Source organism: Eretmochelys imbricata, chromosome 18 (assembly GCF_965152235.1).
Source record: "Eretmochelys imbricata isolate rEreImb1 chromosome 18, rEreImb1.hap1, whole genome shotgun sequence".
Taxonomy (NCBI): Eukaryota; Metazoa; Chordata; order Testudines; family Cheloniidae; genus Eretmochelys; species Eretmochelys imbricata.
Window position 1 is genome coordinate 17,010,590 of NC_135589.1, and position 27,856 is coordinate 17,038,445.

The following is a 27,856-nucleotide window of genomic DNA, read 5'->3' on the forward strand; positions in this document are numbered from 1 at the left end:
TCAGAGGTGTCGGGGGCTGGGATGTCCGTTGTGGTACAGCTTCTGCTTGATATGCACCATGTTCCCGGTGGCCTCCTCGTGCTGCCTGTGGTGACGTTTCCTGAACTCCTTCAAGTTACAAAATTTCGGAATCCAAGACCAAGAATTGTCTGGCAGGGGAAAGAAAAGAGAAAGAAGCGGTTAGTGGCTGAACGGGCCGTAAGCCATTGGTCAGGGCGGGACATCCCCGGAGCCAGTGACAGCCTTAGCAGGAGAGCTTTGGCTCAGGTGACAGCAGATGATGCTTTTAGTTCGGGAGGTCTCGGGGTCAGGCCCCCCAGCATGTTGGCCAAGATGGCACCAGTGTGTGAGACATGCTGCGTAACTAGGGGACAGCACATCAGAAAGCAGGGGAGTGTATTTAGGGATAAGAGAAGCTGGCCCTTGAGTTCTAGTCCCGACTCAGCATCTGACCCATTGTGTGGCCTGGCAGCAAGTCGCGTCCTCTCTCCCCATGCCTCAGTTTCTCCATCTGAAAGCTGAGGCTAGTATTAGCGACTTGTATCACAAGAGGGAGTTTCAGAGTAACAGCCGTGTAAGTCTGTATTGGCAAAAAGAAAAGGAGCACTTGTGGCACCTTAGAGACTAACCAATTTATTTGAGCATAAGCTTTCGATGATGTGAGCTATAGCTCACGAAAGCTTATGCTCAAATAAACTGGTTAGTCTCTAAGGTGCCACAAGTCCTCCTTTTCTTTTTACAAGAGGGAGTAAAGGTGTATCACAGGTGAGCACTGGCGATCTCCAGTGGGGCAGTCCCAGCCCACCTCTGCCCTGCTCTCCTGAGCCCCCCCATGTCACATGTGTAACCCCTCAGGAGTCTCCCCAAACCCTGTACCCTCTTTGGGTACGGTGGGGGGAAAGATTTGTCCACAAGTGCTCTCAGATCCATGGATAGCAGGGACTATATAAACAAAACAAGAAGCATTGTTTTAAAGCAAGGAGCCTGCACTGCTCGGAGGACCCCATACCATGCTGGTCCTACGTTCTGGAGCAAGGTCCCTGCGGCCACAATGAAAAATTCTGCAGCAGTGGGTCTTTAAGGTATTAAAGGATGCAATCAGCACTGTGGCCCCTGTATTCATTTTGATATTGACTTCCTTCTTTGGGGCAGCGTGAAAGGCAGTCATGGAGTGTGGGAGATGGACTATTAGCTGAAGAGTTCTGCTAAAATCACTCATCAGTGAAATAGTTGAACTCTCTTGACATTTAAACTATCAGCTGTAGGGTTCAGAGTCAAAGCCGTTGAGAGGAATGGGATAGTTTATACTTTTCAAAGCAGCAATTTCAGGCAGTTTGCAAACTCAGGAAGACAACCCACAAACAATTTACCCTTAGGACGTGTTTTCTTCACAATTGTAAAGCTAGACCTTTTTTCTTTTAAATGAAATTTGAAAGCCAGGAGCAGAATTGTGTGTGTGTGTGTGTGTGTGTGTGTGGGTGTGGGTGTGGGTGTGTGTGTACATACACGTACGGCTGGGGATACACAGAGGTCTTCCAGGGGGTACATCAACTCACCTAGGTATTTGCCTAGTTTTACAACAGGCTCCATAAAAAGCAGTAGTGAAGTCAGTACAGACTAAAATTTCCTACAGACAAGGACTTGTTCATAGTGCTCTGTAACCTATACACTGAAATGGAAGTACAATATTTATATTCCAATCGCTGTATTTTGTCATTCTATGGTGAAAATGAGAAAGTGAACCATTTTTCAGTAACAGCGAGGCTGTGCCACTTTTGCATTTCTAGCTCTGATTTTGTAAGCAAGTAGTTATGAAGTGAGGTGAAACTTGGGGGTACCCAGGACAAATCAGACTCCTGAGAGGGGTATGGTCGTCTGGAAAGACGGGGAGGCATGGTTCTAGGAAATAGGATTGGTCTTTAACCAAAACCAGCTCCAGCCCATCTCAGCAAACTCATCTTTTCCCTAAAAAGGACAGATCGCACCATCTCGGAAACCAGCTCACAGGCTGCCAGACAGGAGGTCTTTTCCTTCTAAAAATGCTCTCCAGCTAACCGCAAAGGGAACCCGGAATGCTATTAAAACGAAAGCCGAACATGATGCTTTACATTTCAAAGGCTTTAACTCAGTTTCCTTCTTATTCTGGACCTTTAATACAAGGCTTTTAAGTGGTGGGTATGCCATGGTACTAAGCGGGCTGAGGACTCTGTACAGCAAACACTGACCCTCGTTCAAAGCTGTTGATGCTGGATGGCAACAGGGTCCTGTTAACACCTTTCACACTTAAGGGGCCATACATTGCATCTAAATTAATACAACAGTTCTAATCTCAGCCTCTCCCCCTCTTTGGGCAGGTCATTTAGTTGCTTTGTGCCCCAGTTTCCCCTCTGTAAAATGCGGCTCATGGTAATAATTACTCTTGGCTCACGAGTGGACTAATCAGTTGGCAAAATGCGGTGAAGCCGGAAAGCACCACACAACAGCAGCTGGAGATGTTCAGACCTCAGTGTGTCCTTGCAGCAGCAAACACGGGGTTCATTTCATTTCCTGCTCTGCTACAGCCACTTTATTTCATTTTTAGTTTGCTTTTATTGGGCCATTTTTCTGTAACCCCCGGCATGCCAGTGACAGAACCCCAGTCCAGCAATGGCTAAGAATTCTCAGCAATGGAGCTGCTTCATTATTCCAAGTGGAGCCAGTCCCCATGCGGGGTTCCCAGTGAAGGTGCCAGCTATGAAAGGCAGCCTGCCTTTCTCTGAAGAACCAACTTCGTCTGTAACCTCCCAGGAGAGCAAAGTGAACAGAGAGAGAACTGCCCCTCTCCACACTCCATTCGACTGAGCTCCCAACAGAAAAAGGCAGGTAGGACTAAAAACACTGTCCACCCGACGTGTGCAGCCTTAGGTGTTGCTGAGTCTCATGCTATTTGGTAATTTTCTTAAAGCCCCAGCGGCTGGAGTCAGGTGACAATCTCAGCTCTCTTTCCTTTTGTTTGAAAGGGGAAGTTTTTCACTTCCCTGGTTACAGAAAAGAGCTTGAAAACGGGACCCCTAAAGGCTCAGAAATCTCAGGTAGATGTTTTAGAAAATCTCATGACTGCAGGGGCCTGACTTGTGATTTTTCTGTTGAATGCTCAGAGTCAGAGATGCTGTTCCAAGGTAGGATAAACTGAGACAAACGCATGCACTGCCTGGCCGAGACGTGACACACTCTGGACACAGCCCTTCCCGGTTCCCAGTGAGGACTCTGGAACAGCCGAAGGACAAGCTGCCCCCACAGGGCCCAATTCAACGCTGCCCTTTTGCATCCCCTATGCTAGCACAAAGGAGTGCAGGGCAGAGGTCAACTCCTTCCCTTGCTAGTACCCCCTAGTACCCCCCCTCTGGGCGCAGGGGGATTCCAGGATGGGCCGATGAAGGCAGAGCGGATGGGGCCTGGGCAGCCCAGAGGGAAGTGGGGTGACTTTTCAGAATCCTTACACAGCACCCCCTGGGGCCATGGAAGTGGGGCTGCTGCTGTGCGAGGATCCCCACCAGCCCCCTCAGCTGATGAACAGTGATGGATCTGGCTCAGAGAATCCATCCCAGGTTTTATTCTAAGCCCTTCTGGGGCTTTGTGAGTCCCATCTAGCTGCACCCCTGCAAACTCCCAGGGGAGACTCTCTGCCCTGCTGGAAGCCAGGGATCGGCTGCACTGGGGCAGGTCGCAGCTTTGCCTGACTCCCTGCAAGGCGTCAGGGCCAGATTACAGGAGGCCCCAAGCCAAGTCACTTCCAGTGGGACACCCCAGACTAAAGGGGTGCGTTCTTGGAGACGAGCCATGTGCAGTTTGTTCAGGGGGGCAATCCACTGAGCAGGGCTCCTGCCTTCTTCCCCAAGCCTTTGCCAGGGGAGCTGTTATTCTGCTCCCAGAAGCTTGGAGGGCTCCTCTTTGCTGCGGGGGTGTCATTCTTTTGTTGTTGGGTTTTGGCTCTGCTTTGGTCCCCGAGCACTTTCCAGAGTAGCTGACCTCACTCAGCTCAAGCTCAGTGGGACAGCCAGGCCGGTGAGCTCCCCAGCTGCCCCCGCACAAAGCACCCCTGAAACAGGCCAGGCAGGTTCACATGGAAACGCGCCCGCGTACAAACAGCTGTCTGCCTGTATGCACGCACACGCACGCTCCCAAACACACACGGCCACCCCAAGCTCACTCACAACCCACGACCACTTGCGTGTGTGCTCACGTGGACATGCCTAGACACACCCGCACTCGTACCGAACCCCAGGCACACACGCCCGGCTGCACAGAGACACAAGAATATACCCGTGCACAAATCCACACCAACACACAGAGCTAAGCCTGGGAGCGTGCACAAATGCTGATTCACCAGACGCCCTGTGGGGGGCGCTCACCCTCCCCCACAATGGAGCACAGGCTACCTTTGCATTCAAGAGCTGCCCTCCCTATTGCCAGCATTACAGCTGCACTCTGCACATCCGGCCAAGTGACAAACTGCTGGGGCCCCCTCTGCAGCTTTTACCCAGGAGTGCCCAAAGCGCTGGACGCAGGGTGACCAGACAGCAAGTGTGAAAAATCGGGACAGGGCCGGGGGGGTAATAGGAGCCTATATAAGAAAAAGCCCCAAATATCGGGACTGTCCCTATGAAATCGGGACCTCTGGTCACCCTAGCTGGACACCATGGGCTGGCTCCCCTGCTGCATCCCAGCTCCGCGTCACTGCCTCTAGTGATGGGCGGTTTGAAGGGAAGGTATTTATTTTTCCCAGCGGGGTCCTATTTTCTCCTGAACATCACTTCTCTGGCCTGGGAGGCCTAGAGGAGTAGACAGTGCAATTTACTGCCCTAATGAATCACTGGCTACTTAACCCCCTCTAAAGTTTATAGGGCATGTGTACACAGAAAAGCAAAAAGAAGGAATGAAAGAAAAACTGGCTAGATCAAAGAGATAGATGGGCCCTTTCCCCCTTTAAGTTACTAACAGTTGTCTATGAAGACCCTGTTTACAAGGAGTTAAAGATTCCACCCAGTTATTTATACTTCAACCCAACACATAACTAAAGAAATCAGCTCTCAAAGACTGTGATGCTCCAGCTGTCTCTCTCTCTCTCCTCCCATCCACATGCTAACCTGTCTCAGCCCTGCTTAGCTCATGAGATCTGACGATATGATGGCCGCGGGTGGGATGGCTAGAGGGCAGCGGTACGGCCCCATCATTAGCTGTATACCTTAGATCTTGCAGGACCCCTCTGAAAATGAGTCCACTTCAGAACAGACAGCACAGAAGTCTTAAGAGACAGCCCAATTCAGAAATTGCTTGGGCAGGTTGCTGGGGATTTGGAAGCTCTAATGAGAAATTAATATCATTCTGATGGAAGTTTTTAGAAAGAGGCAGACAGTTTCCCTAATTAGAATTTTTTTATAGGTTTGCACATAAAGCTTTCTTTTAAAAAAAGCAAATTGTAATTTAACAGACCTCAACTGGCATTTAGAGAGTGTAATTTACACAGACACTGATTAGACGATAGGATTTCAAGTCGTATTTATACCTGCTACTGTATTTTCCACTCCATGCATCTGATGAAGTGGGTTCTAGCCCACGAAAGCTTATGCCCAAATAAATTTGTTGGTTTCTAAGGTGCCACAAGGACTCCTCACTGTTTTTGGTGATACAGACTAACACGGCTACCACTCTGAAATAAGTCGCCTTTTGTTATTGTAATGCTGTTTTCTCGGTTTCTTTTCCAGTCACAATACCAGGGAAAGCCTGTGCTGGGAAACCATGGGACTAGAGAAAGAGTGTCTTGAACCTTCCCTCTACACATCTGTGGCTGGCCGCTGCCAGGTTGCTGGATTTGATAGGCCACAGGTTTGATGCAGTGTGGTAACTCCTATGTTCCTATTGCTCCTGCTCTCAGCCCATCCAGTCCCTCCTGACTGCTGCCATTGCCAAGTGGAGATTCCCCAGCATGCACAGCACAAATGACCACATCTGGAACAATGCTGATCAAGACCAGAGGAGGGATGTGTGAGAGAGAATTTCATCGCATCACCACCAGTATACATGGACATTTAATTTCCCCCTGCTGCCAACATCAACTTGCCACTGCAAGTTGATGCCTCGCTGTAAATATATACACAGAAATGTTTACACACGTTTCATCTTTCTATCCAATTCCCAGAATGCCACAAATTTACCCAGCCAAGGTGGGGGAGGGGATATCTTTTATTGGACCGACTTCTGTTGGTGAAAGAGACAGGAAAAGCTCAGTGTAAGCTCAAAAGCTTGTCTCTCTCACCAACAGAAGTTGGTCCAATAAAAGATATTACATCCCCCACCTTGAATCTCTGAGATCCTGTGACCCACATGGCTATAACACTGCATACAACAAATTTACACATGCAAACAATAGGACTTTCCATATACATTTCATTCTCCAGCAAACACTTCTTTGCTCAATCTTGTCTTCACGAGTAAATATCAATTTCCAGCAAATCCCCCCTCATGGTACCATGGATTTTCATGTAAATATTTACAGGTAAAGTTCACTTTTTAATGCAGAGAGCTGAAATTCAGCCAAACAAGCCTCTGACAAATTAGTCAAAAACATACAAACCCTCTGAAAAGAATATTAAAACCCTGCAAGCCCCGAACAACAACAATTCAAACTTCCTTTGATGAGCCAAAAGACTCCAGCAGGGGTGGGGAGCTGGCAGGGAGGCACTTACCATACCGTCGGCTCGTTCTCCAGGCTCGCACAGCATAATGGAGAACTCCATCCATCCACACCAGAAACCAGCTTATACAAAAGCCCAGCAAAAGTCCCAGCATCAGATCAATCTCCTGCTTGGTTACATTGTCAGTCACAAAGTAATTCTCCGAGGAATCCACCACCGATTGATCCCCGTCGTATGGAATAACGTAATGTACATGATGCCTGTTGCAGGGGGGAACATAAAAGGGAGAAGCATCAGCAGATGACAGTAGAAAACAAGCTCCATTCATCAGCCCCTATGGTGCAGGGGGCAAGTCAAGTGCTTTTTGTTTGCCGCTCTAGAGGGAACAGAAGTGTTTTCACAGCGTTTATTTTTAATGTCACCGGAGGCAGGATTTTAGGGAAGGGGGTCCAGTAGCGTGAGCACAGGGAATCAGGAACTCACGTTCCCATTCTGAGACTGAACGGCTCCTGGGCAAGTCACTCCCCCACCCACATGCCTCAGTTTCCCTAACTCTCTCATTAGGTTGGCGTGAAATTGAGTAGTCAGTTTTGGAAGATGGAAATCCTTATAATAGGCTAAACGGGCAACCAATGCACCTTTATTCCTGGCAGTAGAGATGCACCTTATTATGCCATGTTGACCCTGTCCACACTAACTTCAGTGCAGTTTATTCATGTAGTGCTGAATGCACAAACACACCACCACGGTAAAAACATCATGCTGATGGGTGCGATAGAAAATCCTAGGCGATGCAAATGATTTTATTGCAAAGCTCACAAAATTTGGTGGTTTCCTTAGAGGCCCTGTTCTGAGTCAAACCATTATGGGAGAATCTCAGCTTTCAGGTATTTTTTAAAAAGTACGTTGCTAGCCACTGTGGCTCCAGGGAAAACTTGAAAACGTGACCTGAGTCCATCCTAGAGGCTCAGGACACTTGAAGGCAAAGAAAAAAAGACTCTAGAATTTTTACTGGGTTGTTGTTGGAGGGTGGTTGTTTTTTTTAATCTCATGATTTTTAAGCCAATCTCACGATTTGTGTTTGGAGTCTGATTTGTAATTTTTGAACACTTGGGCCTTATCCACACACACACACACACACACACACACACCCCTGTACAGTTAAAGCACTAGACCTCCTCTTGCAGGGACACAGATCTGACAGTTCTTGGACCAGTTGTCACAGCCCTGGGTAGCTTGAAATCTTGTCTTTCTCACCAGCAGAGAGTCAATAAAAGATATTCCCTCACCCACCGTGTCTCTCTTCCCCTGATGGACACTCAAGAGGGTTTGGGTCCCACCACGCTGTACCAGCATGCTCTTAAGCACCAGTTGGTCTGGGCAGACTCCAGCACGGTTTCTTTCGCTGGCCTCTCTGGCACTCTTCCTGGGCACAATTTTCTCTCTCAAAGGGCCAGTGAGAAACCCTTTCTTTAATAATTTCCAGGTCCCGTTATCAGGTGGCACCGCCCCCCACCCGGATCAGCCTCATCAGGTGATCGAAGCTCCCCCACCAGGTGACCCATTGCTTAGCTACCGGCACACCTGGGCAGACTGGTTCTTCTGGGTGGTAGGGTAGCCAATTCTTTCTCCAAGCAGGCTTCCATGTGAACAGAGGACCATGACAGTTTAACGACTCTCTGCTGTTAGTGCTATGTCACTACCCCTTGGGCTTTTAGTCCAACATGGAGGTAAAACGACACCAGAGAAGGCAGACAAGCCCCACACTGAAAATGGAGCGTGCAGTCTGACAGATACACCCAGCGTCAAACAGAATAGAAAGAGTTCTCAGATTGTCACACCAGCCTAGAACTGGCCAGCCGGGAGCACCCTGCCCCAGCACTGGCCCATGGCGAAGGCTCAGAGTCTAGCTAAGCCACTTCCTGCAGCGCAGCACGGAAAAACTTTTCATAGTCTCCCAACCTGCCCAGGCCGTGAAATGTGGGACCTCTCAAGACACCTCATCCCAACAGCCCATCTGTACAGAGGTTGCCCACAGGCCGGTTGGCTCCAGCTGGAGAGCTGTTTTCTGGGACATGGAGCCCTGGAAGCTGGCCCGAGACCCAGCACACTCATCTCACCCCATGCCAACCCATCAGATGGCAATAGCGCCAAGTCCCCACTCAGCTGAGCAGAAGGCTCCAGCCAGAGCCTCCAGACCCCCACAGCCAAGGGGACTGGCCCAGGCTCCAGCCAACAAGAGCCCAGGCAGCAGAGCCAGCAGGGATGCTTCTGTATCAGAGCCGGTGAGACAGGAAGCACAGTGCCTCTCCCTCGAGCGAGGGCTGGGAGTTATCACAGGCTCCAGGCCCCCAGATCCACCCCACCCCCAACCCCAGGCAGCAGCACCTTCCAGAATTGTGCTCTCCAAGCCACAGAGTGCTCTACCTGCCTTGAGGCTCCACTTGCCCGCATCCCCTCCTCCTGCCCTACCCCATGAGGGGCTCCCCCATTCCTGGCTCTCTCTGCTGCTCCAGAGCAAGCACAGGATGCTTGGGTTTGGTTGGTGTGTGCGGTGGGATCCCCATATGCTACAGCCTGGCCCCATGAGAGAAAGACTAGAACATGAACTTGCTGAAAGACTAAGGAGCCCAGAGGCTCAGGAGAGTTACATCCAGGAAACTGGGGCAGGGACTGGAGAGAAGAAGCAGCAGGGCAGCCAGGGATGAGCTATGGGAAGACAAGAGACATGCAGACAGGGGGCCTGGGGAGCTCTAGATTCCCCCAATGTTGCTCAATTTCCTCCCAGGGAGGGGACTGCTCTGGCATGGGCTGTCGCTGCTGCTGGCAGCCAGGGAGCCCCGCAAAGCCAGTCAGTGGCTGGGAAGAGTGCTTGGTAACCACCACCAAGTGCCCATCAGCGTCGCAGCAGCCTGCAGCCGACCACTGCAGAATCCTGGTCACTGCCGCCCAGCCAGGGCTGCCAGCGCAGGGCACAGCAGCGGAGCAGGGATGCAGGGGCACAGACACCTGCTCCTCGACCCACCCCCACCAGCATCAGACCCACTGCCCTCCCTCGGGGCCCGTCACCCCAGCCTCGAGCCAATATCCCTGGGGGAAATCAGTCGCTGGAGGCCTCTGAATATGCATGAGGAGAGCAGGCTGCTGCATAATCACGCCTGAGAAACGTCCAAATATTTACACAAACAAACCGCGTCTCAGAGGAACCTTCTGAAAACAGCCGTCAGCTCAGCAATCGCTGAACGGGGGGCCAACCCGCCAGCAGCCCCCGGGGAACGGCGCCAGGGCCCCACAGAGCAGGGGTACCGCCGGGGGCCCGTCTGTTCCCAGGTCCGACCCCAGGGAGCAGCTCCTGAGCTCTTCTCGGGGTGAGAGGCAATGAGCAGTCCGGTTACCCCCCCACGCCGCTGATCAAAGCTGCCACCTCCTTTCAAGGACTCCCTGGTGCTGAGAGGGGGCCCAGACGCAGCCGGGGAAAGAGGCCGCCCCAGCTAGCAGGAACTCTCAAGGTGACCGTGCCTTCCAAGCAACAGGCCCGGCTTACATGTCCGGCTTGCAAGCATCTTTTTCCTCAGCTTTTCATTCCAGCCCCACCAACGCAGCGCGGGAATCTCCCTCGCTGGGCACAAGGGCAACCCCCAAAGGCTGCCAACGCTGGGGAGTGAGGAAGTGTGACGGGTCGGGGGTCTCCCTCGTCAAGGAGGCTCCTTTCTGGGCAAACATAAGACTAATGGCTGTTGGGCCCTGGGGTCACTATACCCGTGGCAGGGGCTGGATTAGCTCATGGAGCACTGAGCTCAGCTTTATATCCTTCCTTCCCCCCCCAGAGAAAAACTCTGGGGGGTTCTGTGCCTACTGCCTTGCCGTTGTACCCCCAGCAGTCGGGAATAAGGTCAGAGGCTCTATAGGAACTTGTGTCTTTAGACTTCAACGGAAGCAGGATTCCCCTTGGTACACAGAGGCCCATTGAAAATGCAGCTACCTCTGGGGTGGAGCCTGCCTTCCTCTGCCCCCAAGACATCACAGAGACAGCCTACTCAAGGAAAGAGCCACCAGATCATCAATAGCCACCAGAGCCTGGACTTGGGATTTTGTTTCTGGTGGAAACAGGCATTCAGGGCTTCAAGGGACACACACGTGTTCACATGCAGCTGGGGCAAGTACACCTGTACTTAGCTTAGAAATAAATTTGCAGGTGAGAACAGCTGACAGCCTCCCACAAGCTGCTCCAAAGCAGGCATTTCCTTTGCCACCTGAGAGCCACCTAGCCTAGGTCAGAGCCTGCATTCTCCCCAGCACGGTTACTCAGAGGGAAGGCAAGCAGCTGCCTCTTTCACGTCCCCTCTGGTATGGGAGAGGCGAGATGCCCAGTGCACCCTGCACTCACTGAGACTCACTCCAAACCTCAACACCACTTGACCAGCAAGAATTCTCTTGTGCAGCCATTGGAAGGAACTCTACCTGCAGGAGGCAGTACTGAGCACTTTCCCCTCTATTTGCATTTTCAGTTCTTCTTCTTCTGTTTCAGCCAAAAATGAGATTTCACCAAGTTCTGAGAGTGCAAACTCAGAGGAGCCTCCACTGTACCTGTTGATAGGGAATCCTCAAAGGCATCTAAACCATAGATTACAACAACACTAGCAGTTATGTTTCTCTTGGGAGAGTCATCCGCAGGGATCCTAAATGCCTTACAGCTTACACACACGCCCCGCCCTCCTGAAATCACTTCATGCACCACTGAAATGCAGCCACCTCTGGGGTGGAACGCAGCAATTGCTTAACAGCACTCAGCAAAACCACACAACAATTATTTGTAATATAATAGCACCTAGGGGGTCCCAATCAGAATCAGGAATCCTCTATGCTAAGCGTTGATCCAATGAAAAGTATAAGGGGCGGGGATTGAAGGAGGCAAAATTGCACCCTGGATTTGAAGTTTAGCAGGATTAATACCTAGCTTCTAAAGTGCCAGAAATCCTAGGTGTCCGGGCCGTCAGTTGTACATCTCATCTGAAAGACAAGCCATCCAGCACCAGCGCACCCAGAAAGTCAAGCTGCAGTGCCGATTCAGGACACCTTGAATCCCCAGCGCTTGGCCTTTGAATTGTGATTGCTAACACTCAGACAGGTTTTTTAAAACACCGGAGGTTTATCAGAGGAACAGTGTGCCGTGGAGATAACATTGATTACTGCCGCGCACTGGGTTGTGGGGCTGCACAGCACGCACCCTTGCCAGGAACAGTTCTAGAGATACCATCATGTTCCCTTTGTCCGGCACAAAGGGCCAAGTCTCGCTGCTAATTCACAGGTTGGGGGTTTTATTGCAAATTGGCTGGAACCCTGGTAGGGGGTGGGGAACCTGATGAAGTTTCCATTCCAGCCTCAGTTGTCGGGGACTCTGGCGGCATCATTCACGAGACATTGATACGTAAGCACAGAGAGCTATTAATAGAACAGAGGTCCAGGGGCCCTGCTGAACGAAACGGGAGCTCTATAAAGGAACGGGACGAGACGGCTCAAGGGGGTGGGGGCTGGAGAACGTCCCCTGCAGATCTGAATCTGGCCCAGTGACCACAGGCTGGTACCGTGTGCTAGATGCGAAGTAAGTCTGGAGAGTCACCTCTGCACTCGCAGGGGGTGGAGGGCATAACAGCTTCTCCTGCCCCTGCTGATCAGGCCCCCAGCACAAATAGGAACAGCTTTGGTGGCGCCCAGCATAACACAGCCCATCGGAGCTCTGGGGAGAGGTTCAGTTTGGCAAATCCCTGCTCTTGACGCATGTCTGGCTCCCACCTGCTGGTGCTGCAAACCTGCAGCCAGTGGTCATCCCTCCAACACCCCTGGGGACAGATTAACACTCCCTCTGTGTGATGGGTTCACTCACAGAGACTGCCTTGGGACTGTCACCTGATGTGCTGAGATTACCTCTGAGCTCATTTTCCCTGCCAGTTTGGGACTCCAGAACCCTGCCTTGTTGAGCCAGACAGGCTAGCCTGCTGCAACCCAGACTCAGGGTCTGAACCACACCCCCAAAGCTACAGGCTTTAACTAAAAACTGCTCAGTAAGTACTCCTGTCTCCAGCACCCAGACACCCAGCTCCCAATGGGATCCAAACCCCAAATAAATCTGTTTCACTCTGAATAAAGTTTATACAGGGTAAACTCATAAATTGTCCGCCGTCTATAACACTGAGAGAGAGATATGCCCAGCTGTTTGCTCTCCCAGGTATTAATCACTTACTCTGGGTTCAGTAATAAACAAAAGTGATTTTATTAAGTATAAAAAGTAGGATTTAAGTGGTTCCAAGAAATAACAGACAGAACAAAGTAAGTGACCAAGCAAAATAAAACACGCAAGTCTAAGCCTAACACATTAAGAACCTCTTTACACGTAAAATCTCATCCTCAAATGTTCCAATAAGCTTCTTTCACAGACTAGACTCCTTCCTAGTCTGGGCCCAATCCTTTCCCCTGGTATAGTCCTTGTTAGTTCCAGCTGAGGTGGTAACTCGGGGATTTCTCATGACTGGCCGCCCTTTGTTCTGTTCCACCCCCTTTTATAGCTTTGGCACAAGGCGGGAATCCTTTGTCTCTCTCTGGGTTCCCACCCCTCCTTCTAAATGGAAAAGCACCAGGTTTAAGATGGATTCCAGTATCATATGACATGGTCACATGGCCTGTGAGACCCCTAGTCTCCATTCTTCCAAGGCTGGCCCGCATGTACCCAGGAAGGTATGCAAGTAAACAGAGCCATTCACAACCAATTGTCCTAGTCAATGGGAGCCATCAAGATTCCAAGCCACCATCAATGGCCCACACTTTCCATAATTACAATAGGACCTCAGAGTTATGCTACATATTCCTAGTTTTAGTTACAAGAATGATACATTCGTACAATAGGATGACCAAACTCAGTAGATTATAAGCATTGTAATGATACCTTACAAGAGACCTTTTGCATAACGCGTATTCCAGTTACACTATATTCACACTCATTAGCATATTTCCATGACAAACATATGGAGTGTAACGTCACACTCTGGGGCCTTTCCGGCACAAGGGGATTGAACTAGTATTTGGAGCCAGTCAGCACGGCCCCCCCGAGGAATGGGGCAGCATCCTCTACAGCCTAGAGAAGGGGCTTGGGAGCCAGGACTCCTGTGTTCGGCCACCGACCTGCAGCATGGCCTAGTTTTCCCAAGAGTGGCATCTGAAGTCACCCAGTTCTTAGACGCTGCAGGTACCCAGCCCCCTTGTGGGCTGCCCCAAAGTTTCACAGACCAGACTCACCTGGGACTTGAGAGGGGTTGGATATGGCCAGGCCCACTCCAGGCTCACTGGGGGTGCCCTGTGCCCTGGAGCAGCTCGGCACCGCTCGGCGAGGGGCAGCCAGGAAAGGGGGCTTGCTCAGCAGAGGCTGTGCTTTCGGAGCAGGGCAGCCCAAGGACTCTCTCAGCACTCGCAAAGGCAAAGCTTTTGGGCTGCGAAGCAGGCGCCTCGCCTTCCCCACATCCCGTACAGTGGCAGTGGCTATGTCGGTCGCTCCACATGCCACTTACAGGCATCACTGACATGGCCGCAGCAAAAAAGCCGGGACTGGTGTCAGTTAGCTGCTGGCCCAGTGGCTAGTACAGCCCCGCAGCCATTAAAAAGGAAACTCTCCACGCAGTGGGTGCAGGGCAGGAGCTTTAAGGACCAGGGCAAGGAGCTGGCATTGGACATGGCAAACAAGAGAATGGTGCTTGGTGAGTGAATCACAGGTGGGGCCAAACTCAGAGCGGGGGGGAAATGGCAGTGCTGGAGGGTGTACGGTTCAGGCTGAGGGGCGGGATCGTAGCAGGAGAAGAACCAACAGCAGGGGGTAGGCAGGCTGAAGACATAAGGGAGTCAGGCCCCCCTCCCAACCTTCTGCTGCGAGATGCCTCCCTTGGCAAGAGCACCTCCCAACACCAGCATCTGCGCATGTGTGAGAGAGCACAGGCTCCTGGCAAGTGATTCCCACCCCACAGGGAACATCCCCGGGCGCAGAGCGCCCCGTTCACATGGAGCACACACAGCCTGGGAGCCCCACGCCCCTCCCAATTTACACCTGGGGCGAGGAAAGGCGAGCAGAGGCCGTTGAGTGGCTCACTTGCCCAGGGGACGGCCCCATCTACTCATTAGAAAGGCTGGCTCACAGGTGGCTCTCGTGACCTCTCTCCAGGTCAGACAGGCCTCCATGTCTCCTGCTTTCCCCTGGCTACGGGGCCGTGTCTCTTCAATAAGGTGCTGTCTAGGAGACGAGTCATTTGTTCCAGATGAGCCGATATCCAAACTTTCTGGGCCACAAACTAAACATCACTTTTTTTCCCCATGCTTTAAAAGACCCCACCCTGGCAAAGCAAACAGGTCTTTAAAAAGACACCATGAGGTCCTGTCCAGATCTCTTAAAAGGTGAACTGAAAAAGCTTTGGAAAATAAATCAAGGTCCAGTTCCTGGTCATTAAAGATCCATTAGCAGTTTTCACAACAGATCCAGGACAAATTCCAGTTTAGCTAATTACAGCCAGCCTCCATCCATCCTGCACTTTCCACTGGATGCAGGATGCTTCTCCGTTACCTTTCCGAAGCAACTCTTGTAGATTGCTGTGAACTGTTAAAGTGCTGCCACCCCCCCTACCCCCCCGAGGTGGCTGCATTCCAGTGGTAGGTGAACAACCCCTCCATGTCGAGCTGTAGACTGCTGCAGGGATGGAGCGTACTATCGAAACGAAAGGTCAGATTATTGCCAGCGGCGGTGATTCTGAAATGGTTTACAAGGTAGGTTTTCAAACACTCTTGGCTCTCATATAGGCACCCAAATTGGCAAAAATTAAAAAAAAAAAAAATTCAACCTTAAAAACCAGCCCCACACCTTTGCGGTTGAACCTGTCTCAATCCTCCCGTGTCGTCACTGATTTTCGAAGCACGCTGGGATTCCCCCCAAAAGACAGTGTCGGATACACACGGGCACAGTGATGCTTGAGTGACACCCTGAACCAGGAGAGCTTCACCAAAGCAGCTAGTGATTTCTCCTCAAAGCTGCACGAGGAGTCGGTGCGCAGACAAGCTCAAAGGTTCTTTCCGGTGACCTTGTCTACTTGGGCTTCCCTCTCAATCCCGTACCTGCTGGCTTGGTTGGCTGCATGCAGCTAGGGGAGAACTTCGGCAAAACCATATTGATCTGTTCATTTAAAGGCCGTGAAACAGTCCGTGTCTTTTCATTCTCCTCCCCAGCAGGGACGTCAGCACAGTCTGACGCCTCGGCTCGGCTCGGCTCCCCCATCCTTTTGGAGGCCTGTGTGGCAATGACGTCACGCCTCCGGGCTGCAGTGGCTGCGATAGGGCGGTGACGGGCCGTCCCCATGCCCAAACCTGGCCCGTGCGACTCCAGCGCTGCAGCAGGACGGAAGGAAGCTTCTGGGGCTTTGGTTGGCAGCTTTCAATCCTGTGGCATGAAAACACGCCCGCGACAGCAACAAAACCCCCCTGCAGCATCATGGCACAGGAGGGCTCACCCTGGAGATCTGCACCGTTAGCCTCCAGGGCCGGCCAAACTGCTGAAAAACAACTGCCCCCGGGCCCTGCCGAGGAAGCACGGTCAGCTGGGGGACCGGGACAGGAGTCCCCACTACCAGTCTCCGCTACGCCTTACTGTGCGACTCTGGACCAGTCACTCAGATTCCCGCCACCCCCACCCCCTGTGTGCAACTAGCAGGCCCGGCACGCCTCTGCCTCGCACCCCTGGGTTTCACAGCGGTGATTTTCACAGCGATTCACAGCGGTGCCATGCCCAGCCAGAACAGCGGCATTTCCCATCCACTTGGCCCGGGGTAAACGGCTCCACAAGGCCCCGGGGGACAGAGGCTCAGCAGCACGGTGAAATCCAGAGCCCTGTAGCTCAAGGCGCGGCGCTCCCGGCCGAGAGGGGCCCAAGGGAGCAAGGCAGTGCTGTCACCCCCGTTTGCAGGTGGGCAACGGAGGCAGGGAGAGAGAGGACGTGCCTGCCCCAAGGGCACTCGGAGAGGAGGTAGCCGGGCTGGGAGCTGATCTCCTGAGTCCCAGCACAGTGCATTAGTCACAAAGCTGCCCTTCCTCTCAGGCTCAGCCCTTCGGAGCTGCCGAGCTTTCGAGGAGGGGCCCGCGGGGGCCGAATGCTGCGCAATCGCCCTTGCCGGATGTGGAGGCAGAAACTGGCCCTTTGGTCCATAACGGGCCTTGAGACCTTCCCCGCCTCAGGCGCTATAGACGGGCAATGACCAATACGCTGCCCTGTCTCGCAGGCACCACGAGATGGTCCTGCTCCTGAGGCCCTGGCTCGTTTGCTGCCTGGCCCAGGCTGGCAACCGGTGCTGCATCGCCCGGCTGAGGGCTAGCGGGGTAGCTGGAGCTGGAGGTGCTGAGGGACAGCGTCGCAGGTACCACCTGCCTTGTGCCTCTCACCCGGGGTTGCCATCCCAGCACTCTGCCCCGAGTCTGAGCCCTGGGAAGCAGGCCAGGCTCATCCCCAACGCAGAGGGGGAAAACGAACCACAGAGAGTCCGCATCGCAGACTGAACCCAGGAGTCCTGACCCCCCAGTCTCCCCTGCCCGGACTATCAGACCCCAAAGCCTCTAACAAGGCAGGCCGCATATAATACCCCATTCCAGGGCCACTGCACTCAGCCTGCCTTCAGGGGGTGACCCACACAGACCCACCTTGACAGAGGGACCTGGAGCTTGACCCCCCGTGTCCCTGCAATGACAAACACTGACCTAAATCTCCCGCCTGCGACGCAAACCCTTCTCCTTCGCAGCCCCGATCGGTCCCAGCACCCACCCCCAACCGGTACCAAACATACCGGATGTCGCCGAGTCCCCAGACATCTCACCACACCACGCCGCCCCTGGCAGTCCAAAGCCAGCTCTCCACATAGCTAGTCACGTCACCGAGCACAGCAACGGCCCCGCAGCCAGCCCGGCAAGGGACCCCCGGCCCCTCCAACCCACACACTGCGGTGCCCAGCTGAGCCGCACACTCACAGGCCAGGGCTATCCAGCAGCTCCCAGCTCCCCTCCCCACAGCAGGAAGTGCAGCGGGAGGGTGTCCTGGAGCCGGGTTCCCCACTGAAGGGCTCTATTCTCTTTACATCAGCCCCTTCTCCCACTCCTGCTAGCCTCAGATTAACCCTTCGGGCACTAGACATCAGCAGAACGCTGTTGCATCCCATTGCAGCTTTGGCTGGTGCCAAGCCACCCACTGGCTGCCAGGGTAAGAAGAGAACAGTCACCTCACTCCTGCCTGCTGCCCACGCACTGAACGTAACGCAGACACTGCCTAGTTACCCCCTTCCTGGGAAAGCCGCCCTGTGTCAGTCTAGGATACCAGGAATTTCCCCAGCACGGCTGCCCTCGGTCTGCCCACGCCTCAGGATTCAAGTCCCTTAAGAGAGGCTGTCTGTGTATCCGGGTTGGAGTCCAGCTGCCATGTCTGTGCTGGTGACTTACACTTCTCGCTACTTGATTGTCATCCAAAGCTCCAGGCCCCCCACCTGAGAGGTCTCCCTGGGCCAGTATCTCCCAACCAGGATGGGGCCATGGGGATTAAAGGCCCCCTGAACATCACAACCCGGCTAGAGACAGGTCCAAGCCACGTTAGATCCCAGATTTCAAACCCCTGGCGTCTGGGCGCGTTGGTTTAACCCATTAAAGAACCGTGGCCCCAGCTGGGAAATGCGGACCCAGGTTCCGATTCTGGAAACTCCTCCCCAGCGTCCAGGGAGCTGGAAGCCAGGGCTCTCCCTCAGCTCCACCTCCACCCACAAGGGCTATGGAGACACAACCACGTTAACTAGTGCAGGAGGCTGAGCTCTTCCTCCGGCGTGGGCTTCCCTGGGCCAGGGATACAGAGCCCTTCCCTTCTCCCCCTCCCAGGATCCCCTTTCCAGGGCTCTTTCCATCATCCCAGACTTAGAGTCTGACTCGAAGCTTCCATCCAGAGACAGCAGCTGGGGACCTGGCTCCACCCTCCCCTGGGGATCTGGCTTCTTCCACCCGACTGAGTTGTACTCGGCATTATCAGGAGAACGTGCTATTCCAGCTGCCATGTCTCCATTCACCGCAGGGCTAGATACGAACAGACTGAGCGATGGCTGAGGCTGGGCCCAGCCCTTCCCCACTCAGCTGCGCTTCCCAGGCTTTGTGCAGGCAGGCCGGGCAAACGGGCACCGTGCAAACAGCCCCCTCCCCCACAGCCCCGCTGCCCCAACTCCCAACTGGTCGGGGCACTGCTGGTCCAGTATGGGAACCTCACACCGCTCTGCCGGTGCACCTCGGTCCTGACCCACCCCCACCCCTAGTCCTGCACCCCCTCACCACTCTGCCGGTGCACCTCGGTCCTGACCCACCCCCACCCCTAGTCCTGCACCCCCTCACCACTCTGCCGGTGCACCTCGGTCCTGACCCACCCCCACCCCTAGTCCTGCACCCCCTCACCACTCTGCCGGTGCACCTCGGTCCTGACCCACCCCCACCCCTAGTCCTGCACCCCCTCACCACTCTGCCGGTGCACCTCGGTCCTGACCCACCCCCACCCCTAGTCCTGCACCCCCTCACCACTCTGCCGGTGCACCTCGGTCCTGACCCACCCCCTCCCCTAGTCCTGCACCCCCTCACCACTCTGCCGGTGCACCTCGGTCCTGACCCACCCCCACCCCTAGTCCTGCACCCCCTCACCGCTCTGCCGGTGCACCTCGGTCCTGACCCACCCCCACCCCTAGTCCTGCACCCCCTCACCGCTCTGCCGGTGCACCTCGGTCCTGACCCACCCCCACCCCTAGTCCTGCACCCCCTCACCGCTCTGCCGGTGCACCTCGGTCCTGACCCACCCCCACCCCTAGTCCTGCACCCCCTCACCGCTCTGCCGGTGCACCTCGGTCCTGACCCACCCCCACCCCTAGTCCTGCACCCCCTCACCGCTCTGCCGGTGCACCTCGGTCCTGACCCACCCCCACCCCTAGTCCTGCACCCCCTCACCGCTCTGCCGGTGCACCTCGGTCCTGACCCACCCCCACCCCTAGTCCTGCACCCCCTCACCGCTCTGCCGGTGCACCTCGGTCCTGACCCACCCCCACCCCTAGTCCTGCACCCCCTCACCGCTCTGCCGGTGCACCTCGGTCCTGACCCACCCCCACCCCTAGTCCTGCACCCCCTCACCGCTCTGCCGGTGCACCTCGGTCCTGACCCACCCCCACCCCTAGTCCTGCACCCCCTCACCGCTCTGCCGGTGCACCTCGGTCCTGACCCACCCCCACCCCTAGTCCTGCACCCCCTCACCGCTCTGCCAGTGCACCTCGGTCCTGACCCACCCCCACCCCCTGCTCCTAGTCCTCCAGCCCCCCACCCCCACCACTCTGCCAATGCGCCTCTGTCCTGACCCAACCAGTGCACAGCGGGCACATGCCATTAACCCTTGGGTGCCCACCACTTCATCCAGGGCAGCAATTCTCATAGCAACCTGCAGCCTTATCGATTATTATTAATCAGGCCTGACAGTAACACCCTGCTCCATCTCTCTGTCTAGCTGCTCCTGTGGGGTGAGCGATCCGTGTGCACAGTGGCTGCTCTGCTTCGGGGGCCTGGCAGGCTCGTGCACATTTCCCATTGCTGTCCCGACCCACATCCTACGGGTTCCCCAGCTCCTTGGGGGCCAATAGCAGCACTGAGACACTCCACCCAAGCACAAGCTCAGAGCTGGGCTCAGGCTAGGCTGGCCTGGAGATTTATATTAAAGAGACAGGGGGATGTCTCAACACTTCCTATTTTTCGCAGCCCAATTAATGACATTTTCATTCTATTTTGAAATAAAGCCACCCCTATATTTTCCAAGGCCTGCCATGTACAAGAGCGGGGCTCGAACCAGCAACCTGTGGTGCTAAAAGCACAAGCCTTTACTGCTTGGGCTACAGGACTCACTCCTTTAGCAGGGCATAGTGGGGAAAAAGCATCTTACCTGGATCAGCTACTTGAGGGGGACAAAGATACACACGGAGTATGACCCTGCCAGGGGTGCAAAATGAAGCAAAGCCAAATCCCCGCCACTTCCGCTCCCCCATCCGCTTGCTGTGCCGCCAGCAGAGACCATGTGCATACCTGACAACCAGCCCAGCTCAGCACTTACAGCCAGTGGGCTCTTTCCCCAGTGTCTGCTGTGGGGATTGCTACAGCCAGTCAAGGCTCTCCCAGGGCAAACCCCAGTGCAGCCAGGCAAAGCCCCTAGGTGCAGAGGTTAAAGGGGGGTGGCCCTCTGTCCCCCTCTAGTAGTGGCAGGGCGACAGAGACTGACCAACCCACAACACCCTTGGTCCATAGAGCCGGCTCTTTTCACTCAGGCCACACAGGGTCTTGCCTTTAGATCCTGAGGTCCCAGGTTCGACCCCACTGCTTCCAACACACAGCCCGTCCCACTCGGAATTCTGTGCCCAGAGTGATGGCCCCGCTTGGCAGCCAGCTGGGTTTGTGCTGGTTACCCGAGGATCCTGCCAGCTCCCCACCATGAAGTGCATTGCTCCGATGCAACGCTGCAGGAACAAGGGAACCATCCGGGAGTGATTTTTTAATTTCCCCACTGTATCTGGCACTGGTGCGACCATGGCCGGAATGTAGCGTCCAGTTCTGGCACCCACAATCCGAGAGGGAGGTTGTTCATTGGAGCGGGTTCAGGGAAGAGCCATGAGAATGATTAAAGGATTAGAAAACCTGCCTGATAGTGACAGGCTCCAGGAGCTCAGTTAGATGATCAAAGAGAAGGTTAAGGAGTGACTTGAGTACGGTCTGTAAGCAGCCACGCAGGGACCGGCTATTGGATAACAGAGAGCTCTTCAACTTAGTAGACACAGGTCTAACAAGATCCAATGGCTGGAAGTTGAAGAAGGACAAATTCAGACAGGAAAGAACATGCAAGTGCTTAGTTAGTGGGGGATTAATCACTCAGACGAGGTCCCGAGAACTGTAGGAGATTCTCCATCCCAGCACTTTCTAAAATCAAGGGGCGATGAATTCAAAATTCAAAGAGGAATGAATTCAGGGAAGCCCTATGCTACGTGCTCTGGAGGAAGGCAGACCAGATGATCACAATGGTCCCTTCTGGCCATATAAGCTATAAATCTATTCCCCTTCTGCACCCCCACTCCCGACCCCTTCTGAACACCCAAGCCGAATGGCTCCCTCTCTCCGCTGCACAATGGGGTCGAATTGCATTTGCCATCCCTCCACTTGAGCCTGGTCCCCAGCACTATCCTGCTGGAAGAATGACCCTCACCATCCTTTCCAGCGTGGTCACAGCCCATCAGTGTAGACAGGCCCCGGAGATTGTACCTGAGATTCCACCCCCGTCCCCGCAACAGTTTGCAAGCAAGGTTATTGTAATCATGCAGGATGGCTCAGCCCCCCACTTCAGACACACACACCCCAGACGGGCTGCGAGCCCCAGCGAATACGAGGTGATAACCCCGCTGTCAGGAAGCTGCTATCGCATCCCTGGCAATAGGACCAGCTAACGGGCTTTCCTTCAGCATCCTTCTGCCTGCCACCCCTGCCATCCTGCTGACACACAACTTGCGGGGGGGCTACTAGTCCCAGGGACAACGTGCAGCATGAGCTGCTCTTGGGCATCCTCTAGTGGTGGTTGCATGGCACTGCTTAACGACCCCTTAAAAAAACCAACCATTCGAACCCTGACCTCGGTAGGAAGTTAGAGGCAAATGGAGGGTAACCCCTGAGCCGCGCACTCGAACCTGGCTCCAATTCCCTGACATGCCCGGCCAGGCCTGATATTCCCTGGAACCATCACGGCCACTATTATTCGTACAGCACCATAAACAACATGGTGCCGAATAGAACATGCAAGAAAGGCAGGGTCCGTGAGCTCACTCCGACGCGGACGCTACGCAGGCCAGCAGCTGAGGCCCGAGAAGGAGCAGAGACCTTGGCCATGGGGGAAGCAGCATAGCAAGGGTTCACTGATGCAGGATTTTTGGGAAGGGGCGGGAGGAGGAGGCAGCTCTGCACACGGGAAGCACGTGGCTGCCCTCGCCGTACGGGGCAGCATGCAGAGGCGGTGCGGAGCCGTGGGTGGGCGAAGGAAGGAGAGGGCTGCAAATGCCATGCACCGAGCTCTCGGGGCAATTCTGTGGGCAGAGGATTTAACAGATCCAGCCCAAAGGGGGCAGGGGGAAAAGAGGATGAGGAGGGGTCGAGGGAGGACAGGATGAACAGAGATGGGGAAGGGTCTTGAAGGGAAGGATGAAAAGGGCCTAGGTACATGCATGTTCAGGGAGCAGGGAAGAGGTGACCAAAACACGATGCAAAATGTTAACATAAAAGCTAAACCTTCCTCCTCCCCCAGCCCCCAAGGGATGCTGTTCTGGAGCACAGAGCCCCTGCAGTCCCACCTTTCATGGAGTTGTGGGGTTGAGGATGGAGGTGGAGTTTACAGAGGACTTATCAAAACCCCACGGATTCCAACCAACAGCCAACGCCCCACAAGAGGCACCCTGCGCAGAGCCGGGCAATCAAGGCAGAACATGCTTCCCAGTTCTGTACCTTTGCATGATTGACATTAACGAGCCTTGCACTGCCAGGGGGTGCCCACTGCAACAGCTCGTGGGGCTTCTTGCCACTGCTACGCCAGAGACAGACAACAACCAGGAAGCCCTGGATTCAGGGTCTGTGCTCATAGCTTACTGCTGTGGGGGGCTTGAGAACAGGGTGGAGAGAGACTAAGGACCGCAAATGCCGCCATACGCAACTTCCTGCCTAGGGAGTTGTGAATGGAGCGTCCAGACTGGCTAACGGCAGAAAGCACAGCTGCATTTCCAACACACACAACTTCCTGCCTAGGGAGGCTTGAAGAAAAGAGAACAGACAGACCAAGGAGCATTTTAACTGCGTGCTCGCCTCGCTTTCACCCCCCTCAGCTCACAACAGGTGAGGTCTGAGCGGAGAATACAGATTGGCAAAAGGCTAACAAGTGTCTTTTTGTGCCTTCTGTCAAGCCCCCCAAGGGGCCGGGTGCTCTCACATATTAATGGTGCAGCCCGTTAGCCCTTGGCTTTGCCCCAGAACAGGGATGGGGCTGACCACGCTGCTTCCCACACACACACACTGCATCACCCAGGGCCCCCAGTCCTGACCTGGCAGGGTCTCCCGAGGCAGCAGTGGGGAGCTCGGTCTCCATGGCCCATTCAGTCCTTGGCCTCTAAGGACCCCCCACCAGTCACTGTAGTGTTGGGCATGGCTGACAGCACTGACAGAGTTTCTGAGGGGGTGGCGGGTTCAAAGTGAGCCTACTTCCCCATTAGGCACCGAACTGGCCACAAGGAGGCCATTGTATGGTGACAGTTTCCGGTCACTCCCAACCTGAGCTAAGTAAGCTAAAGGTGGAAGGAACCATCTCCACTCACCAGCCCCCTAGTCATCTGGTCTCCCCAGCTTCCTGCTTCTGCTCGGGAAGGTGGCTCCTAGAGCTGGGATGAGGAACCATCATCAGGTGATGCTGGACAGCACTAGCCATGCGTGGCTTAGACAGGGGCTGCTGGAAACACTTGATTTCACAATATCATCTTTGCACGCAGGCAGGACCCCGCTGTACTGAGACGTGTTTCTCAGGATGATAAACTTCGGGGATAGGCCCATAATTGTGTAATCATCTGCCCTGTTTTCTCCTGGGATTGGAGGCGCCGGGGGAGGGAACCACCCATGGACGCACATAGGCTCAACAATTATTCATCGTTGTCAAACCACCTCCTCGTGGAGGAGGGGACGCTCCTGATTCTCTCCTATTTGACACAAGATCAGTGAAGATCCTTGTTACTTGTGGGAAAGATGCCCCCTCCCGTTTCTGGGATGTGCCCAGGGGGCCAGGCAGACTGGGAGCCGAGAGCATGCAAGGCCAGTCCTGTGGAGAAGGCGCTCTCACTCACTCCACATCCCAGGGAAAATAATACAACCGGACTCCCCAAATTGAAGAGGGAAAAACAATCCTGGATTCATTAGCTGGCAAGACTGTAGCTCTATTGACAAAGCTGGAGAGACGGTGAGAAAAAAAACCCTCAAAATTTATCTCAGCACTTTTTCCCCTTAGCATGTGCCTCTAATTTACTCAGATGTCATCCTTCTCCCTTGTCCTTTTCATTGCTTAGCCAGTCACTCACGTTCCTGGGAGTACAGCCCTAGCCACAGGATTTTTAGTTTAGAAGGATTCCATTTGGCTCATACTAGAGCATTTACGCAGAATCCTTTAATTAATCATTTGCATCACTCACATGGCACAGCCCAGGCCAGATCCCCAGCTGGCGCAGATCACCACAGCTCCATTGGCTTCAACGGCTCTTCTCCGATTGACACCAGTTGCAGATCAGACCACATGCATTCAAAGCACTTCATCAACTGATGAATCTGACAAGGCAGGTCCACCCTGCTCCCATTTCACAGAGGGGGAAACCAAAGCACTGAGCAGCCAAGCAATTTGCCAAAGCCACATGGTGAATCAACAGCGGAGCTTGGAGGTGAAGGATTCCAGTCCATTACTCTGTCCCCTAGTTCACATTGGCTCCCACAGTTCAGGGATGCCCTTTCGAATTCTCTCCTACATATAGATAACCAGAGTGCACATACAAAGGCCCCCATCAATTACACACAGCCAGAACCCACTAACAAACAGGACTGGTGTGCGCCTGGTGCGATTTGTGTTGACAATAGCTATTACTTCTTCATAGGACAGGAAATTGGTGACATTTCCCAGAATTTTGCTCCCCTTTCTCCTAGGGCCGGGACTGTGCTAGGAGGCTGGGAAGATGCTTTTCTAAGAAAGGTTCTTTCTAAGAAATTAACCAGTGTCTCTGTTTGGGAAGAGAGGTACTGGAGCATGTGTGTGTTTGATTACATAGTGCTGCTGGGGCCATGCAGAATTCCGGGGGAGAGGAGCACACCCATCAGATTTGGGCAGCAGGGACACGCCAGAAATAAGAAGATGTTACATTGTTCTTTCATCCCAGAAGATCCCAAAGCACTTCACAAGCTATATTTCATTTCACCCACCAGTTGTGGTGAGCTGGGAAATATTTTAGCCATAGTGACTAGGCACACTCCTCCTCTTAAGACAACTGCCAAGGGAATGTTAAGGTCACCCTGAACGACCATCTGCCCCAGCGCGGAAAGCTACATGGCACTCCACGTATGGGCTGCATCAACCACCCGGGGTCACATCTGAGCTTCCATGGAATCGAGGTGTTGTGAACCCAATTAGTAGGCCATTGAGCCATCCGCTTTTCAGATAGCCCTCAAATCCGGCAGCCCCAGGCCCATGCACTGCCTCATGAGAAACCCTCGAGGCCTTGCGCGTTGGGCAAGGGGTGGCCAGGGGTGTCATGCACAGAAGCATTTTCAGACTGGGAGTGGAGTGCATTCACCCCTGCTCTGGGCTCCTCCAGTGTCTGGCTGCCCTGGAGAGGATGGCTCAGAAAGGGCGAGAACTGAAGAGAGACCACGAGAGGGGAGCAATACTGGCCCCCTTGGTAGAATAACGCCATGAAAGGAGAGGATGGAAGGCCAGAGGAGTTTCCCTGGGTTAAACCCCCTCCCCACCCCATTCAAGGGCTAAAGTCTTCCCCAAGGACAATGAAGGTGTGTGGTCCCCCGAGAATGGCTTGCAGCTGGATTACAGCAGCAGCCCAAAGCGGTGAGTGAAGGACACCTTAAAATCAGTACGTAGGCCGGTGGAGGGCTTCCTTGAGGTGGCCTTTGGCAGGCATCAGATCATACTCTTTTGATCCCATGGGCAGAAAATCATCACCCCATCCCAGCCCGTAACACAGTGCAAAAGAGGATCAGACAGAAGTTTGGAAAAATAATTTAAAATGGTCCCACAGCAGATATCCATTTCCAAAGATCTAGACATACCAATCTCCATGTCTACAGAGCAGCCTTTCGCAAGCTACACAACGCCTAGCTATGCAGTGGCTATGTACAATTTAAGAAATGTTACTTTCTTTAGTGGGGTGAGGGGGAATTAACCTCATTGTTACACAATCATAAAGAGTGGATTTATTCGCCGGTTATCATCTTACATTGAAAAAAGGCTACTTAAAGAAAAGTCCACCCTACAGTCTTGATTTGTTAACAAATACACAACAGCTGCAACCAACAACTTGACTATGCCCCAAAAAGCACCCAGATAACCTTCAGAAACAGAAAAGCCACAAAGAATTCAAAGCAAGTCAAAGATTTAAAACACACCAGCAGCGAAGATCCCAAAGTGACCCTGTCCTCGAGAGCATCATTCCCTCCTCAGCAGAGAGTCTCGCAAGCAGTCAGAGGCAATTTGTTTGAAACGACAGCAGAACAAACAGCACCCCCCAAATTGCACACACACACACACACACAAGTACCCTGGTCTCTGGTGACAATGGAACAATCGTGGCAAGTGCTGAAGCAAAAGTTACTCACTTTTCATGGGCTGACACACACACAAAAGGAAAAGGGGATGCTAGGCTCAGAACAAACTCTTGCTCCAAAAAATTCATTCTGATCATGCAGAAGGTTGCTGTGGATATACACACAAGGCACATTCAGAATGCAAAATGCTAAACCCTAGGAGTCAGTGATCCATTGCATGCTGCTTGCTGGATGCTCAGTGCGGGTGGGATTGCACCCTCTGAGCTCCTTAAACCTGGCCTGTGCCTTTCCAATGAGACGAGTAGAGGGAGGGAGGAGGATAAGGAATATCATGCGGGTGACTTACCTTCCACAGTTGCAGTGGCAAACTCGATCTTCTCCTCTTAAATGCGGTAAGATGTAATTGTGAAACCGGTCCAACAGCGCATTCATGTCCATCAAGCAAGCTATTGCCTGTAAGAGCCCATAACCAAGGCATCTGGTCAACTCTAGATGATGGAATAAAACATTGACTCTAGTTTGGTTGCTAAAGATTGGAGCAGTCATAAAAATATTAAATGCTGCTTTTTAAATTTTTTTTTTTAATGGGAGGGACGGACACACACACACACACCAAATAAATGATACACACGCTAATGTGATGGGAGGAAGGAAATAAAGTGATAAGCAAAATCTCTTACCATAACGATAGAGGCACCCAGGATCATGAAAATCATGGTGTTTGCATTCAT

At 53.4% G+C, this 27,856-nt stretch overlaps 1 protein-coding gene across 1 annotated transcript; it reads right to left on the reverse strand.

Annotated features, from left to right (window-relative positions):
- Positions 1 to 27,856, reverse strand: TMEM240 (transmembrane protein 240). The gene is made up of 4 exons (XM_077837616.1): positions 27,806 to 27,856; positions 27,472 to 27,578; positions 6,726 to 6,934; positions 1 to 149 (listed from the first exon to the last, which is right to left on the reverse strand). The coding sequence occupies exons 1-4, from the start codon at positions 27,854 to 27,856 to the stop codon at positions 1 to 3; spliced, it is 516 nt and encodes a 171-aa protein (XP_077693742.1).